This window comes from Chiloscyllium punctatum, chromosome 2 (genome assembly GCF_047496795.1).
Source record: "Chiloscyllium punctatum isolate Juve2018m chromosome 2, sChiPun1.3, whole genome shotgun sequence".
Classification (NCBI taxonomy): Eukaryota; Metazoa; Chordata; class Chondrichthyes; order Orectolobiformes; family Hemiscylliidae; genus Chiloscyllium; species Chiloscyllium punctatum.
Window position 1 is genome coordinate 121,994,084 of NC_092740.1, and position 15,917 is coordinate 122,010,000.

General features: G+C 39.3%; 1 protein-coding gene across 1 annotated transcript in view; it reads left to right on the forward strand.

Moving 5' to 3' along the window:
- Nucleotides 1-15,917, forward strand: part of grin3a (glutamate receptor, ionotropic, N-methyl-D-aspartate 3A) — a 138,240-nt gene that overhangs the window by 109,588 nt on the left and 12,735 nt on the right. The window contains exon 6 of the mRNA XM_072587815.1: nucleotides 4,838-4,989. Coding sequence (XP_072443916.1) covers nucleotides 4,838-4,989 — 152 coding nt within the window. The remainder of the gene's footprint in view (nucleotides 1-4,837; nucleotides 4,990-15,917) is intronic.

A 15,917-nucleotide genomic window follows, 5' to 3' on the forward strand; every position in this document is an offset into this window, starting at 1 on the left:
GTGGTTCCAAATAAACTTGTTGGACTATAACCTGGTGTTGTGTGATTTTTAAACTTTGTCCACCCCAGTCCAACACTGGCACCTCCAAGTCATTAATTACTTAAGAGTTAAAATGTGGAAGACATGATTAGGAAATAGTAGACAACACAAAGTTGGCTGGGTCGTTGACAGTGAAGAGGTTAGCTTTCAACTGCAGAATGATTTCAATAGTTTGGTTTAATCAATATGAAAATGGCAAATGGACCTGGCTCCTTCAGTGATGTAACTTTTCAGTGCTTCTATAGAATGCAAAGGCAGGCGTATGGAATTGTGGGTGATTATAGAAGAGCTATTAGTTCAAAGTTTAGATGTTTTTAATAAACAGCCAGTGCAATCAGGTCACAAAAACTGAAGTTGCTGGAAATGCTGAAACCTTCCTCTGAGGAAGGGTATTGGGACCTGAAGCATTAACTGATTTCTCTTCACACTTGCTGCGAGACCTGCTGAGCTTTTCCAGCAACATCCTTTTATATTGCTGATTTACAGCGTTGGCAGTTCTTTCAGTTTTTATTCAGTACAATCCTGGATTGGGATGTATGCCAGCAGGGTGTTAGAGGCTGTTTACAGTGGTGTTCTGTCCAGAAGAAATATCCATTTGTAGCATACTATAAATGTATAAAAAGAAGAAAGGAGGCTAACTTTTACAACTGTAACAACTGTAAGGCAGAACCTGTTAGGAGAAGCAAAAGAGGAACCAGACTTGCTACCCTTTACGCTGCATTATCTGATCTAACATCACATAAAGTACGATGTATCGAGTCAGAAATAACAGCCTAGGTGACAGCTAGGTCCATGTAATAATCAGAAAGGCCTCCTTCTGCTGTGAGGACTGACTCTTATTTCATCAGTGCTGAGAATGGGATAACTCAGGGAATCCCCCACTTGCTAATCAGACTCATTACTGATCCTAAACGCCACTGGGATTATGTGGTGGATAAGGGACTTTCCCAAACCCATGTGGGTTTCCTGTGCCTCTTGCAGACCTCCCAAGAGGTCCCTCTTACTAAACATAGTTAGCGCTTGATAAAGGAATCTGCCCACTGAGTACCACTTTCTTATTACCAAACCCATCCACTCACTTCTGTCCAGGGGTCCAGCAATGATTCCTGTCAAAGGCCTCAGTAAGTTCCCTGCAACAGCTACCGCTCATGGTCACATTGCCATGAATGGAGAGCTGCTGGCAACTCAGCAGTGGGAACCCCCTCTCCCCCTTTCTTGGGAGCTTCATTCTACGCAAGACACAACTCTGCCTGTGTAAATGTCCAATTGTACTGATACAACATCAGTTGCCCCTAAGAAATGTGATATAGGTTTCTCACTAGTGAGCTGTGTCACCTCCAATAAATAAAGCTCAGTGTCTATCTCGTACACAACTACTGCTTTGTAATTACTCAAGGACTATGTCTGCAAATAATTCAGGGAAGGAATTTTGTTCGGGGATCTGAGCACCATTGGCTAGGCCACTGTTACGTTTCTTTTGGTCCCACAAGAAGGTGATGGTGAGCTGTTTTCTTGAACCTCTGAAGTCATGTGGTAATGACATGACAACAGTACTGTTAGGCAATTCCAAGATATTGACCCAGCGATTGTGAAGGTGATACAGTCTCAAGTCAGGGTGGTGTGCAACTTGAAAAAGTAAAAGTAATTGGAGGTGGTGCTATTCCCTTGCATCTACTCTCCCAGTTCTTCAAGGCAAATTTTAGAAGAACTATTAAAGAGAGTTTGGCAGGTTGCAGCAGTCTATCTTGTAGAGGGTGCACACTGCCAGTGATAGAAGGAATGAACGTTTACTAAAGTGGGCACAGTGCCAATTATGTGAGCTACTTTGTCTTTAAATGGTGTTGAACTTAGTGTTGGTGAAACTGCACTCAACCCTCATGCCTCCATCTAGGCCCTTAAGTCAGGTCAAAAGTGCCCATAAGTCAACATTCATGCCACACAAATTCCAGGCAAAGACCTTCACCAAATAAGAAACAAATCTAACTACTGGTCCTGGACAGTCAGTAGTGTTATCATCATCAAATCCCCCACTAATGACATCCTTGTGGTTACCATTGACCAGAAACTCAACTGGACTCAGCACGAACACAGTGGCTACAAGAGCAGGTTAGAGGCTAGGAATACTGCCGCAAGTAACTCATCTGACTCCCCAAAGCCTGTCCATTATCTACAACATAGAATTGTGATGGAATACTCCCCTCTTGCCTGGATGAGTGCAGGTCCAACACTTGAAGATTTGCACCATCCAGAACTAAGCAGCCCGTTTGATTGGCACCACATCCACAAGCATCCACTCCCTCCACCACTGACACTCAGTAGCAGCAGCATGCACCACAGAAATTGACCAAAGACCCTCAGACAGCACCTTCTAAACCAACAACCACTTCTACCTAGAAGGATAAGGGCAGCAGATGTATGGGAACACCACCACCTTCAAGCTCCCCTCCAAGCCATTCACCATCCTGGCTGGAAATATATCGGCTTTCCTTCATTGTAGCAGAATCACAAAATCCTGGAATTACTTCCCTAATGGCATTGTGGGTCAACCCACAGCAGGTGGACTGCAGCATTTCAGGGAGGCAGCCCACCACCACCTTCTCAAGGATAGCTGGGGACAGTCAATAAATGCTGGCCAGCCAGCGAAGCCCACACCTGACTAATAAATCAAAAATAAATCTGAGTGTTCAGGTGGCAGACCTGCAAGGGTGATCTCTTAGGAACAAATGTAAGTTCTCTTTAGAAGAGGAATTCCTGTTTCATTCTCATAAGTGGCTTTTAGGTTGCAAAATAGCGAATGAACAAGTACACTCAAAGCTAACCAAATATCCAAACTCTACCTGTGTTACAGTCTAGAATGCTTCAACATTGTCATGCTTTGTATTAAGTGGATACATGTATTATATTAATTTCAAATCAGAAAAGATGCAGTCAAACCAAATTCATGTGATTACTCTGCTCAGATGTCAGATTATCTTATTATTAATCTTCATATCTAATGATTTAGGTGAGAAACTAGGGAATTCAGCACAGGCATCATCAGTTCCTCATCCATTATGAAGTTGTTTAATTTCCCCTCAGGCTTTAACAAAGAAGAAACAAAAACAGAAAAGTGAGGAGCACAAATAATCTGAAGGTTAATTAAAATGAAGTTGAGGTATGCAATATTTGAGTTAGCATGTTCATATGAAATTCATTTAGCCACTATTTAATGCCCCATCTCAGTAATTAAGTGCACATTGCACAAGCCTCAAGTTAGCATGCTTGTATGTCACTATTAGCTGATTAGTTTCACCCTATATTCATGTGTGTTCCTGGTCTATGCTTGTTGACATGATAAAACAAATTTAATGCCAGCACAGATAGATGATTTACAAGTATTTAAATGAGCTTTGGGAAGAGATAGCAAAAATTGTATGTCATCAAGTGTTTGGAAAGATGTGCAAATACGTTCAAAATCTTTTGTCAGCTACTGCAATATCTCACTCTTTTCCCTTCCATAAGGCACTAACCCATGTTCAGGATGGTTTCCAAGGGTGTTGGAAGCTTTCAAATGGTTTTCTTCATAATTGAACCAAGTGTGCATTGGACATAGAATACAGTCCAGCTGAGCCTAACCCTCTTTTCCACCAACATCAACTATTATATTAAGGACGCAAAAAAATGTTTGCTGTTTTGTCTTTATAAGTCAAGAGGCCCAAGAGTATAATAATACCATCTATACAACAACTCAGATTAATGTGGCATCCTTAATGTAGTAAGCTTTCCTAAAGATCATAACAGGAGCAGTCAAACAAAATTTATTTCTGATGATATGTATGATGATATTAACATAAATTATCAAAAGAAGGATAAAGGTAAAGGGATGGAGAATTTTAATGAGAGAATTCCAGAGTTTAAGATCTAGGCAGCAGTTACATGATTTGGGAGGAGTACAATAGATGAACTATATGGGCTATAATTGGAAGATGCAGAAATCTCAGAAGGGATTACAGTGATGGGGTAACAAAGTTACATTTTACAGATAGGATGATGTTTTGGGGACATGTATCAATTATAAAACTAGTAGGAAATAGTTGAAGTCTTTTCAAATTGATGTATTTTAAAAGGTAACTTTAATCTTGGAGCCAGTGCATATGATGTCAAATCACTGTTTTTAGCTCCTTCAACATAAGACATTGGACATACAGAAAATTTCCTGTTTTTAAATTGAATTTGTGACTTACTTTCAAAATCACTTCAAATTACTTCCACCACTCCATTCATTTCCATGATTTGTATTGATGCATGAAACAGATGACATTGTTTAACAATAATTACCAGATATATTATTAATTCTTAAATCAAATTGCAATCATCTCTTTATAACCTTGCCTTAATTAATTGGTCACCAAGGTCCATTGTGATATTTTCAGTTAATTGGAAAACAATGAAGCAAACTCTGTGTATAGAGTAGAACTGCTCGTGTGTGACACAGCTAGTCATATGAAACGTAAGGACCCAAGGGTGATTTAAGACTTCCGGCTCATCTGACTTCAGATAATAATTAGAAGTTGCTCGAGCCCTACTGTCACTCATTTCCAAAAGTGAAAAACAACTTTGATGTAACTGCATCTTGTAATTACTGAGGGATATCAATAACTCCGATCAATTGGAATAACCAGAAAGGTAGCTTTTGCCAACTTCTTCACAATCACAACTGCTTTTGTTGTTCTGTAACTTTAGGCTAATTTATTCTGCTGTTCCAGAAGACATGCAGACTTTGACTTTCCTGCTTTGCTTTGATAATTCCTATTTCCAGGCTATGGAATTGGCCTTCTACAGAACTCCCCACTGACGTCCAACATTTCAGAATTAATTAGCCAGTACAAGTCAGATGGCTTTATGGATATGCTACATGACAAATGGTATAAAGTTGTACCATGTGGGAAAAGGAGCTTTGCTGTGACTGAGGTAAGAAGTCTTTTCACATGGAAGAAATTTGTTTGATAACCACAGGCATAGCCGACACATTTAACCAAAGTGGCAATTGGTATGCTTGTTCTTGTCATCTGTTATACTTGACGGAGTTAGATTGACCTGAAGAATCTTGAGTTTCCACTTGAATTCACAGTACATTGGAAAAAGTATCAACAGAGTCAACCAGTGTTCTACCAGGGAGACATAGCAATGTAATCCATTCTATATCTCTGATGCTGTAAACTATCGAAAGAAATTTTCGGTTGCAATTGCATTCTTAATGCATTAAAATATCAAGCAGTAAACATCCACTGTCTTAGTGATTGTTTGAAGCCTAACTGAAATCTTTTACCTAGTTCGATTTTAATTTTTCAGATTAAGATTTTTTTTAAAAAATGGAACATTATTCTGTGGCTTACAGGGACTGCCAAGATATTTGATTCTCTGCAAAGGAAGAATGCATGTACAGGGCTGCAGGGGAAAGCAGGAAAGTATGTAGAGATGAATTGCTCCATCAGAGAACAAGATCAGACACCAGCTCAATTGGAAATGGCCTTCATCTGTGCTGTAACTATTCTGATTCTGAGCAGACATCCGTTTTAGGATAGTGGCAGTATTTATAAATCAAAGAAAGAGAAAATAATGTGAATATATAAATCAGTTTTCAAGAGCACAGTGCACCCTAAAACCTCTCTATAGCCAATTAAGTGCTTTTAATGTATAGTTGCTGTTCTACTGTGGGAAAGGCAAGAGCCAATATACATTCAGCAAACTCCCACAAATAGTAATGTGATAACGATCAAATAATCTGCAATTGTAAAATTGGTTGAGATAGCATTAGCCAAGGCCCTGGAGATATACCTCCCCAGTCCTTCAATATAGTCTTTTCCTAATAAAAGAAAATGACTAGACATGAGTAAACATCTCATCCAAATGAGGGCACCTCCAATTGTTGGGGCATTTCATTAGCAGTGCACAAATGCATTAGCTTGCATTTTATGTTCAAATATTTAGACTTGAACCGGGGTCCATAAGCATCTGGCTGATTCACAAAATGTGAAGGAGTCGCAAACACAAGATACTGTATTTCACTTGACTACAGATAGATAGTGTTTGTTTTCTAATGTCATAATGAAGCAAATCTCTAAACTGCAGATTTATGTAACCCGCTAAATTTCCAACTGCAAGTCACATGCTTAGAGTAGATAATTATCTGCTAATAATGCCCGGGAATAATTTGAGCTACTTCATAGAACAAGTAGTACTAAATGTCTTGAAAACTTGAGATGAATTGCACATAAATGTATTTTTGGGACACTTCCTGGATTGTTTTCAATGCACAGTTAGATGTTCCGACACTTCATACTCAAGGTAGTTGGACCAGATAGTTTCACATTAAAATGTAGAGAGGATGTAAGGCAGGGGTTGGGGTGGAGAAAGAAAGGCATTATCCAAGTGAGTGAAGCTGAGGAGCTGTGAACCCAAGCACTTAACCTGAAAGTAAATTAGGACTGAAATGGAGAGAAGATACTCGGCACTTTCTCCAAACCAGTTCGGGATAAGCAATAAAATCTGGCCTTGCCAATAACACACATTCAGACAACAAAAAAAAAAACAAAAACAATCCCTGCCTGATATGTTGGCAACTCAAATGTGCCAATTTCACGATGACTAATTTTAATTACCAGCTGTGAAAAGTAATAAAATACTTGACGAAGTTAGATTGAACTGAAAAGTCTCGAGTTTCCACTTGAATTCGCAGTACATCGGAAATGTATCAACAGAGTCAACCAGTGTTTCACCAGGGAGACGTAGCAATGTGATCCATTCTATATTTCTGATGCTGGAAGCTATCAGGAGAAATTTTCTTTTGCAATTGCATTCCTCAGTGCATTAAAATATCAGGCAGTAAACATCTGCCGTATTTAAATCAATTTGACAGGACTCAAAGATATTCAGTCCATTTTTTGCCATTGTGAATTGAAGCAGCTTTTAAAACAAGGTAAAAGTGAGTTATTATGGCAATTTTAGGTAAGCTGAGTTAGGAATGTTGGCTTTGACGCAATGTTTTTAAAATGTGTTGTGATTCAGTATTCAAAAGGTGCCTAATGTAAGATCAAGAGGAAGGTGACTTAGGTTGAGCTGAACAACATCACAAGTTCATAATAATTCATTCAACACGACTTCATATTTTCATGGTTTTACTAACTTCAAATTCCTGGTGTCCCTAACTTGTGCTCTCATTTCCTGGTCCATATGGACACATGTTACAGCCAGTGCAAACATATGTTCTTATTTAAGTTGATCTGAGCTGCATGATGGAAGATCAGTAGCTCAATAAGGGATTGGAAATTCTATGTGGCATGGCCAGGCTACACAGGAGAGAATGTTTACATAGCCCCTTGTGTATTCTCAGGAATGATGCTTTCTTGAAAGAGTTTTAGGAGGGTTTATTATAAGGAGCTCCTGTGATACATTGGTACATTCCCTACCAGAAAGCCTGGGTTCAAGTCTCACCTAACATATAGGTTGGCTAAAAGTATCTACACCTAATTAATGCAAAGATGAAAAGGTTTTTAATATTTTGTGGCAAAACAGATTTGTGTTAGCCATGAAAGTCACTGATGGATTTATCCTGACAATAACAGTGTTTGGGATTAGCAACTCAACCAGGCTGGATTAAACATGATGGATTACAAACATATTTAAATGAACTATTCAGCTTCCCTAAGAAGTACGGCACGACTTCCACTTGTCACTTGATGCTGGCACAGACCTTTTATACCATGAGAATGCTTATACAAGTCATGTTTCAAAATGAATTATCATGTCAGTAATACCATGGGAGAGAGGGTATGTTGACAGAAGTTAGAACTAGTGAAGTAACTGTATGTGTTGTAGAACCAGACCAATTTAGATTTTCACTCAGCTCTGATCTTCAGCACTATTGAAAATTTGTTACATCCAGGTCAGGAAGGGAAATTGACTCACTTCCTTTCAATGCTGTCTTGGTCGCAACAAATACTTTTTAAGAAGGCAGCTATGACAATGCAATTAAAGAAGTAGTTAACTAGATCAAAATGAAGGAGCCAGTTTAACAGTTTTCTTGGAGTGAAGAAAAGAGGAATTTTATTACTGGTAAAATTAAAACACAACATCAAACACACGAGAGTACATAATAAGCTTGAAAGAGTGAACTGTCTGCTACAGACAGGGAGAATAAAGATTGCACTGTTTAAAAGTTCTTGAGGTGTTGTTAAATTATCACCATATTTGTTTACGGAGGTAACCTCAATATTGGCAAAGTTTGTAGATATCCTTGAGTTCTTAATGAATGGTTGTTTTATCAAATAGCTTTTCCATTGGTCTCTGACCTCAGATAATTTGTCACAGGGAGGGAGGGCCAGAGAGCCCCAGAGATTTCAGTACTTCTTGTTACCAATCCATGTTCATTCTCTTCTTTTCTGCTCAACAGCACCTGTTGACATAGAGTTCAGTATGCATTGCTGAGTTCTTGCCATGGATTGCTATCTTGCTGCAGTGGAGGGGCTTCAGTGTTCTGTTGATCCCAAAAGCAATGCCATCAGGACTTCAACTCCTGGCAGGGCCACCCATATTGGTAAGGTCAGAGAGGAGAAAGCCACAATCCAAAATACATCTTCACAACTGAGCAGCTCTCTTCAGGATCTACTCTGTTCAACCCACAAAGGGAAGGGGATTTAAAGAAGTACCTTAAAAATAATCTGTTCTGTCACCAATCTGGCTGGAAAATCAGATCCAGTTAGCTCATTTACATGGGGTCAAAATCAAACTCAACCTCAAAACCTGGAATATATGAACCGTCATGGACAATGGGTGAAACACTCACTGGAAGGAAAATTGCTCTGGTTGCCAGCAATCTTAGGTATTTCAATAGTGTCTCATGAAGCAATACCAAAAGAGCAGGCAAAGGGCAGCTGATTGAGAAAGATGGTGGCTGTACCTTCTCTGGAGAGAAGAGTCTTAGGATCAACCTAGAACACATGGAATTGGATTCACCATCAAGAACAAACTTGTCAGTCAACTCTTGGAGCTCCCTGTTGGTATCAACAATTGCTTCATGACTCACTGCCCAAACATGCAGCAATGGTCATGAGTACCTATCCCCCAATCCTTGATGCAATAGGATGAGTCCAAAGAAAGATTCTGATCCACCCTAGACACAATACTCACCAACATCCTGAAGAAAGATCAGATTATCATTTTTGGGGACTTCAATACCTTGGTTGTAAAGGACTCCCCATTCTAAAAAGGGACCACTATAAAGGGAAGTGTTGGGAATTACAATTCTAATGGGATTCCATTGCTCACCAAGCGTACAAAACACCAGGTCATCAACAACACAATGTTCTGACAAAAAGACAAGTTAGAGACTTCTTGGAGACATTCATGTTCAAAGCACTGGCACATGATTAACTATATCATCATTCAATCCAGGGACCAAAAGGATGTCCTCATTACCAAAGCAATGACTAGTGCAGGTGACTGTTGGACAAAGCACTGGCTCCTCAACTCCTGATGTCTATCAAATGTCATTCAGCAATTCAGAAAAACTAAATTTTGAGCAGTTTCAAGTGCCAAATAGATAATTAAATTTCCAACAATGTCTTCACCAAGATATGCAAAGAGTTCATTCTAATAGAATGGAGGAAGTCTGCAAAGAGCCAAAGCTAGCCATAATTTCATGCTGTGAAGAAACGGTCAGCTACAAGATCAGGAAACATCAGGATTGGTTCCACGAGAATGATGGCATTATCCCAGACCTCATCAATAAGATGTGGAAATCTATCAAGGCCTAGCAAAACAACATTGCCACAAAGAGATGAACTCCTGAAACTGCAAAAGTGGAGTTACAAAGAAGAATAAGGAAATCAAGGACCAATGGTGGACCGAGGAAGTTAAGGAGTTGTAACTCGTTGCTAACAAGCACAACATCCATGGTTTCTTTAGTGCCACTAAAGCAATATACAGACCCAAGACCCTTTGCCTCAAATTGGTGTGGAGTAAGAATGGCACCCTTTTGAGAGACAACTATCAACCACTGATGGAGAGAACACTTCAAAGTACTCTTAAACTGAAATATAATCATCAACAAGGATGATTAGAGTTGGAGTTAGAGTTAGAAGACATATTATAATTGATCTTTTTCTGCACCTTTATTGTAGCTGCAACACTGTTCTCTGCATTTTGTTCTATTACCCTGAAATACTTATGCAAAGTATAATTTGTCTTGTTAGCACACAAAACAATACTTTTCACTGTATCTTGGTATCTGTGACAATAAAAAATTAAATCAAATTTTAAGGAAATCCCGCAAATTCCCAAAGATGACCTCTGACTCCCATTTAGTGCAGAAGTTGAAGTTGACATTAGACATAAGAAGAATGGAAAAGCTGGAGGAATAGCTGAGATTCCGGCAGAGAATTTCAAACATGGAGGAACAGAGCTTACCCATCATCTCTATCAACTGTTCCTGAAAGTCTGGGACAAAGAAGAAATCCCTGCCAATCTCAGGCATCTGCAACTGCCATCGTCAAGAAAGGAGACGAACTGAACTAACTACCGAGGAATCTTTCTATTCTCCATCGCCAGGAAGACCATTGCCTCTATCCTCACTTGGCACCATCTCCCATCTTAGAGGAAACCCTTCCTTAAATGCAGTATGACCTCTGACCAAACCACAGAATCATGGATATGGTTTTCATTGCTCCAGCAACTCCAAGAGAAATGCCAGAAACACCACCAATCACTCTACATTGAGTCAGATCAATGAAGGCAATCAAGAAATTCAATGGAAGATCCTGTCAAAGGCCAGCTCTCCAGTGAAATTCATCAACATCCTCCATCTCCTCCACAAGATGTTGGCAACAATAGTCACTGATGGTAACATGCTGCACTAATAACACGGCTCTTGTGTAAAAGGCAATCATCCTTCCAACCCTTCTATATGGCTCTGGAACCTGCACTATGTTTAAATGCTACCTCAAGACTCAGTGCTGTTTGAGACAGATTCTCTGCATCAGCTGAGAGGTGAGGTGTACTAAGACCAGTTTCCTTGAAGCAGCCAATGGCACCAGCATTGAGACCATGATCATTTGAAACCAACTCCACTGGGATGACCACATGCTTAGAATGCCCAATCTCTGACTACTGAAGCCAAACATCTTCACCCAGCTCAAGGGATGCACTCAAACAAGAGGAGGACAAAGGAAGCATTTCAAAGATTCCCTCGAGAAATACAATATAGATGCCAATGTGTGAAGACCCTCATTCAGAAAAGAATGACTTGGAGGAAGCTCCTGTATGAAGGGACAATTCTTCAAGAACACCTGGCAATAAGGGGAACTATGGGAAAGGAACTGGAGAAAAGAATGCCAATGATCTCAAGGCCAAGGACCAATTCCACCTCCTAGAAAAAGGCCTGCCAAATGTGTGCTGAGATGGGGGTCATTAACCAGCAAGGACCCACAGAACACATGACCAGTGGCACAAAGTTTCCTGGGTGGTAAACTGTACTCATTTGTGAGTGATTGTTAGATGATTCCGGAGTGTAGTCCCATTGTCTTGGCAATGTATGCAACTGGCAGAAGAGTCTTCCATCTCCAGTTTGTGAAATTGTCATACAAGTCTAAATTACAACAGGAGGTACATATTTCTCACTGCTGACTTAGTTGCCTAGTTTTGATGTATTCAGATTTCACGGCAGGCGGTTTTGTTTATTTACTTGGGACTTCTGAACTTGTTTCAATTCGGTTGTAGCTAGATGGTCAAGGCAGGAATTTTAGATCAGTTTTAAAATCACATCAAGAAACATTGCTCTGTAACAATCAGATGAAAATTAAAATTCAATGCTCCATAGTTGTCACTATGATATTAACAAGCTTAAGGTCTGGTGGCACGGTACTTCCCAGCGACCTGGACAGGTAACTTGATTTTGCAGAATTCTGGTTTGAAAATTTGTGGAGCTGCTTCAAGAAGGGCACCATTGTTAAATTGGCAGCCCCCCTGCCACACTACCAAACTCTTGCCCCATTACTTTGGAGGTATTGCTGATGATAATTTCTCCAGTGCTGTTCTGTATTGTTGATGCACAGTACACAGTGCCAATCTCACTGCAGTAAAGGAGTATTAGGAAAACAGTTGTTCTTTACTCTAGGGTCTTTTGACTTGCAGCAGTCGTTTTTGTCAAGCACTCAGTTTGTGAAAGACAGATGTAGTTTATCTGTTCTTAGTTCTCAATGGTTGCCTTTTGAGATTGTCAATCTGGATGCAAGCCAGTTGTTGAGACAGACTACTTTCGATTGTGGATAGGGTTGATTGACTATTTCATCTTAGAGCTTCTTGCAAAACTGGAGTGTAACAGGTGCTTTTTTTTTTAAAGAAAAGAAAATGTTTTTCTCTTTTTAAAATCAACTTGTCCAAACATGTTATGATAATACTGGAGCAGGACGGACTTGAACCAGGCCTCCTGATTCAGGAGGTAGGAACACTATGATTGTGCCACAAGATTGCTCTCCCTTTATACACAGATAGCTTCAAAACTAACCTGTTCAGAGATGTTATTACATACCTGTGGAAGATGTGGAATTTGGATTCAAATCTTCTAGTTCAGACCTAAGGACACTTTCAATGTACCGCAAGAGCCTCTGTCTTTATATGGATGCTCAGACCATTAATAAACTTAAAGAAAGATATAACAAAAAATGTGATTCAGCAGACACTAACAGAGAAGTGTCTGCCAGAGTATAAGAAGTGTTCAAAATATTTCCAAGTCTCTCCTTTAACATATATGGGAGGTGGATGACTGGATGTGGTTTGAAAGAAGCTGTGCTTTGGCAAGGGTCGGCTAAACATTTATTGTGTGCAGAATTGGAGAGATCGAAAGTGGCTTGCAAATCCGATGCAAAGTGGGCAACAACCCTGCAGTCACCACAAGCTATCATGTATCCCTTCGGCAGTGCATTAAGTTTCGTTTTTCCACAGATGTGACCAAGGTGAAAAAGAGTTCTTAAATTAAGACAGTTTCTAACATTCAGAAAAAGGAGGTGATACTGCCCAATGAATTGTGAATATTACGCAGGTGCTTTCCTCAACACTAACCCTGATTTTGAATACCTCCTTCAGATCTCTCTCTATCTCTTGCTCACTCCTAAAACAGTTGCACTCATCTCTTGGTGATGCAGTTGTTGAATTGTGATCATGTTTCTTACATGTCCAAATCATAGAGTCCACAGTTACTCACAATTTACTGAGCTGAAGGTTTTGATCTGGTTTGTGAATGTACTGACGAGTTGTTAGTGTCATTCCTGGTATTTTTCTTGCATTTGTCTTGCATCAAAAGATGACATTAGACATTCCTGAGTCCATACTATGGTATCTTCAAGGATATCCTCAATCATATGAAGGACACAATTCGGGCGTCCCTATGCTTAAAAAGAATATTGCCCGCCAGGTCCTGGTTTTACAACTTTCAATTAGTCAGCATTCCAGAAGAAGGCAAAGAAAATGCTTCAAAGATATTCTCAAGCACACCATGTATTAAGGCAACAAATACAGGGCAGATGTCACTCAAGATACTTCTTAAAAACAAAATTGTAAAATAGCATAAATATTTCTTATATTTTCCCACATTCAAATTTCTTAGCTCAATTTCACATTCATTTTGGCACAACGTAGGGATTTTCAGTTTCTGGTCGGAGAACATCAATGCAATGACTTGTGATGATGCAATGGCTTTAACACATGTATTTTGTCCTTTTTCTTATGAAGAGAGATCGAGACAGTTGTGTTGAGTGGTTTGTTCCCTGTCAACAAAGTAAACAGCTTGTGAGGACTTGGTTTGCTTTTAAGTTGGGACAATGGAAACAGCCTGAAGATTTATGGTCATCCTCCCACAGAACCAAGAATTTTATTTCTAGATTTCTACAGTTGCTGGGGTCTTGAAGCTGGATGTGGAAGCTCTCATTCCGCTCTCTGTTACAGCTAGAAGCTGGGGTTCTCTTCCTCCTGCTAGAATTGAATCTGAGACAACCTATTTTACTGAATTTGTCTTTACCAAGGGTGTGTTTATGGGATGTTACTATACTGGAAGAGTTAATAAGTGATACTTAATATATACCATTTTCCTTAAGATTTCAGTATAGTTAAACAAGTTCTTTTATTCTGTCTGTATTTTAACCGTAATGTAAAACTCAAATGTATTTTGCTTAAAATAGAGTAGTTTGACCAATCGAGGTCCATTTAGAATGTAATGACTTACACTTACTTTTTTAAGTAAGGAAAAATTAAGGTCTAGAATTTTTTCTTAATATTTTGAGGGGGTTTGATCTGAACCCTAACAGACTGGACATGCATTTGGCTGCAGGGATCAATAAAGTATAACAGTTGAGGAAATATTTGGTAGTGCACTTCTTAGACATAGCACACAAGATTCTTCAATTTTCTTCACTGGATATGTTTCCCCACACTGATTGCATCTGCCTGTCGGTGCAAATAGCCAGGAGGTTACACTCCTGAATATCTAAGAAAAAAAAGGCACATTTTCTAAAGTGTTTGTAAGTTAACCATCTATTTTTCTCAATCCTTTCACTGAAGCTGCAACTGTGAACCTACGTCATTATTCTTACAGCAGTAAAACATACCGATACAGTCAGTAAGGAGAGCCTCTGCTCCCATCTGGTGGATGCAAAGTGATGCAACAAGTTAAAATCTAAATGCCTTCGAGAGCTCATGTCATGCATTGGTAGTGTCCTACCTTTGAAACAGGAGGCACAGGTTCAAGGCTCACCAGCTCCAGGGTGTGTAACATCTTCTACAGGTTGATAAGAAAATATCTCTAAGTGCAATAAAAGCGAGTCACTATGCTGATTCATAACAGTTCTGATCTGATCTCCTCACAGATGCAGTTTCTATTGATGTAGTCGTCTGGAAAAGAATTTTGAAAATCAGCATTCCTGATGGTAGAGTGTAGGAACAGAAAGAGACACTCAGATACCCCAGCCTGCATTGCCATTTTATGAGCCAAAGGCTGATCAATATGCCTAAATCCATGTACTCACTTTTACCCATATCCTATAATACCATTGTTGTTTATTTTATAAATCTGCCAATCTCAAATTTAAAAGTAACAATTGATCTAACATACCTTTATACACAAGGTGATAAAAGTTTGAAAACAGTGACTGCAGAGGATATTTTTATAACTTCATTCGTGAAAGTTTAGGCTACATCCCAGTGTCCTGGACTCCACATCAAACAAAAATAGTTTCCTTCCATCTAGTGGGGATAACAAAAAAAAAGACATGTACCTATTCACCAAAAAGTGGTTTTAAATGGGTCTATTTCTTAGGGGCTGTATTGTTATGGGACCAGGAACAATATATCTGCTATGCCATAATATCTGGTGTACCTACTTTTGAATTTAAATGTCTTTCTGGCAGTCAGAGTGAAAATGTGTTGAGAAAATTTCATTTTAAAATATATTTAACTGGTTTATGTATTAGGTGCTCTCCCTTGGCATTGCTCCAAAGATTATTTTTTTTAAATGATACATCCACTTGCTTGCCTTTGCTGTTTGATTCCTTCTGTGCCCTATTAGTGATGCCTTTCTTTTCTCTGCTTCCCTCTTTCCCACTTCTCCAGCCCCACTACAGGTAATGATCTTTCCTGACCTGAAAGTACTGGGAGATATGCATGTTAGACAGCAGTTTGTTTATCAAGTTAAAATTATGTGGCACATACTGTATCAGTGGTGTATTAATAGACAGCTAACCTCATGTATCCAGAACTCTGGTATATAGAGGAGTTGGAGGGTGGAGAAGAGAGTGGCAAAGCTCTTGTAAAGGTGCAATTGGCAAGCGCCACACTTTCCAAAGTTCAAGATT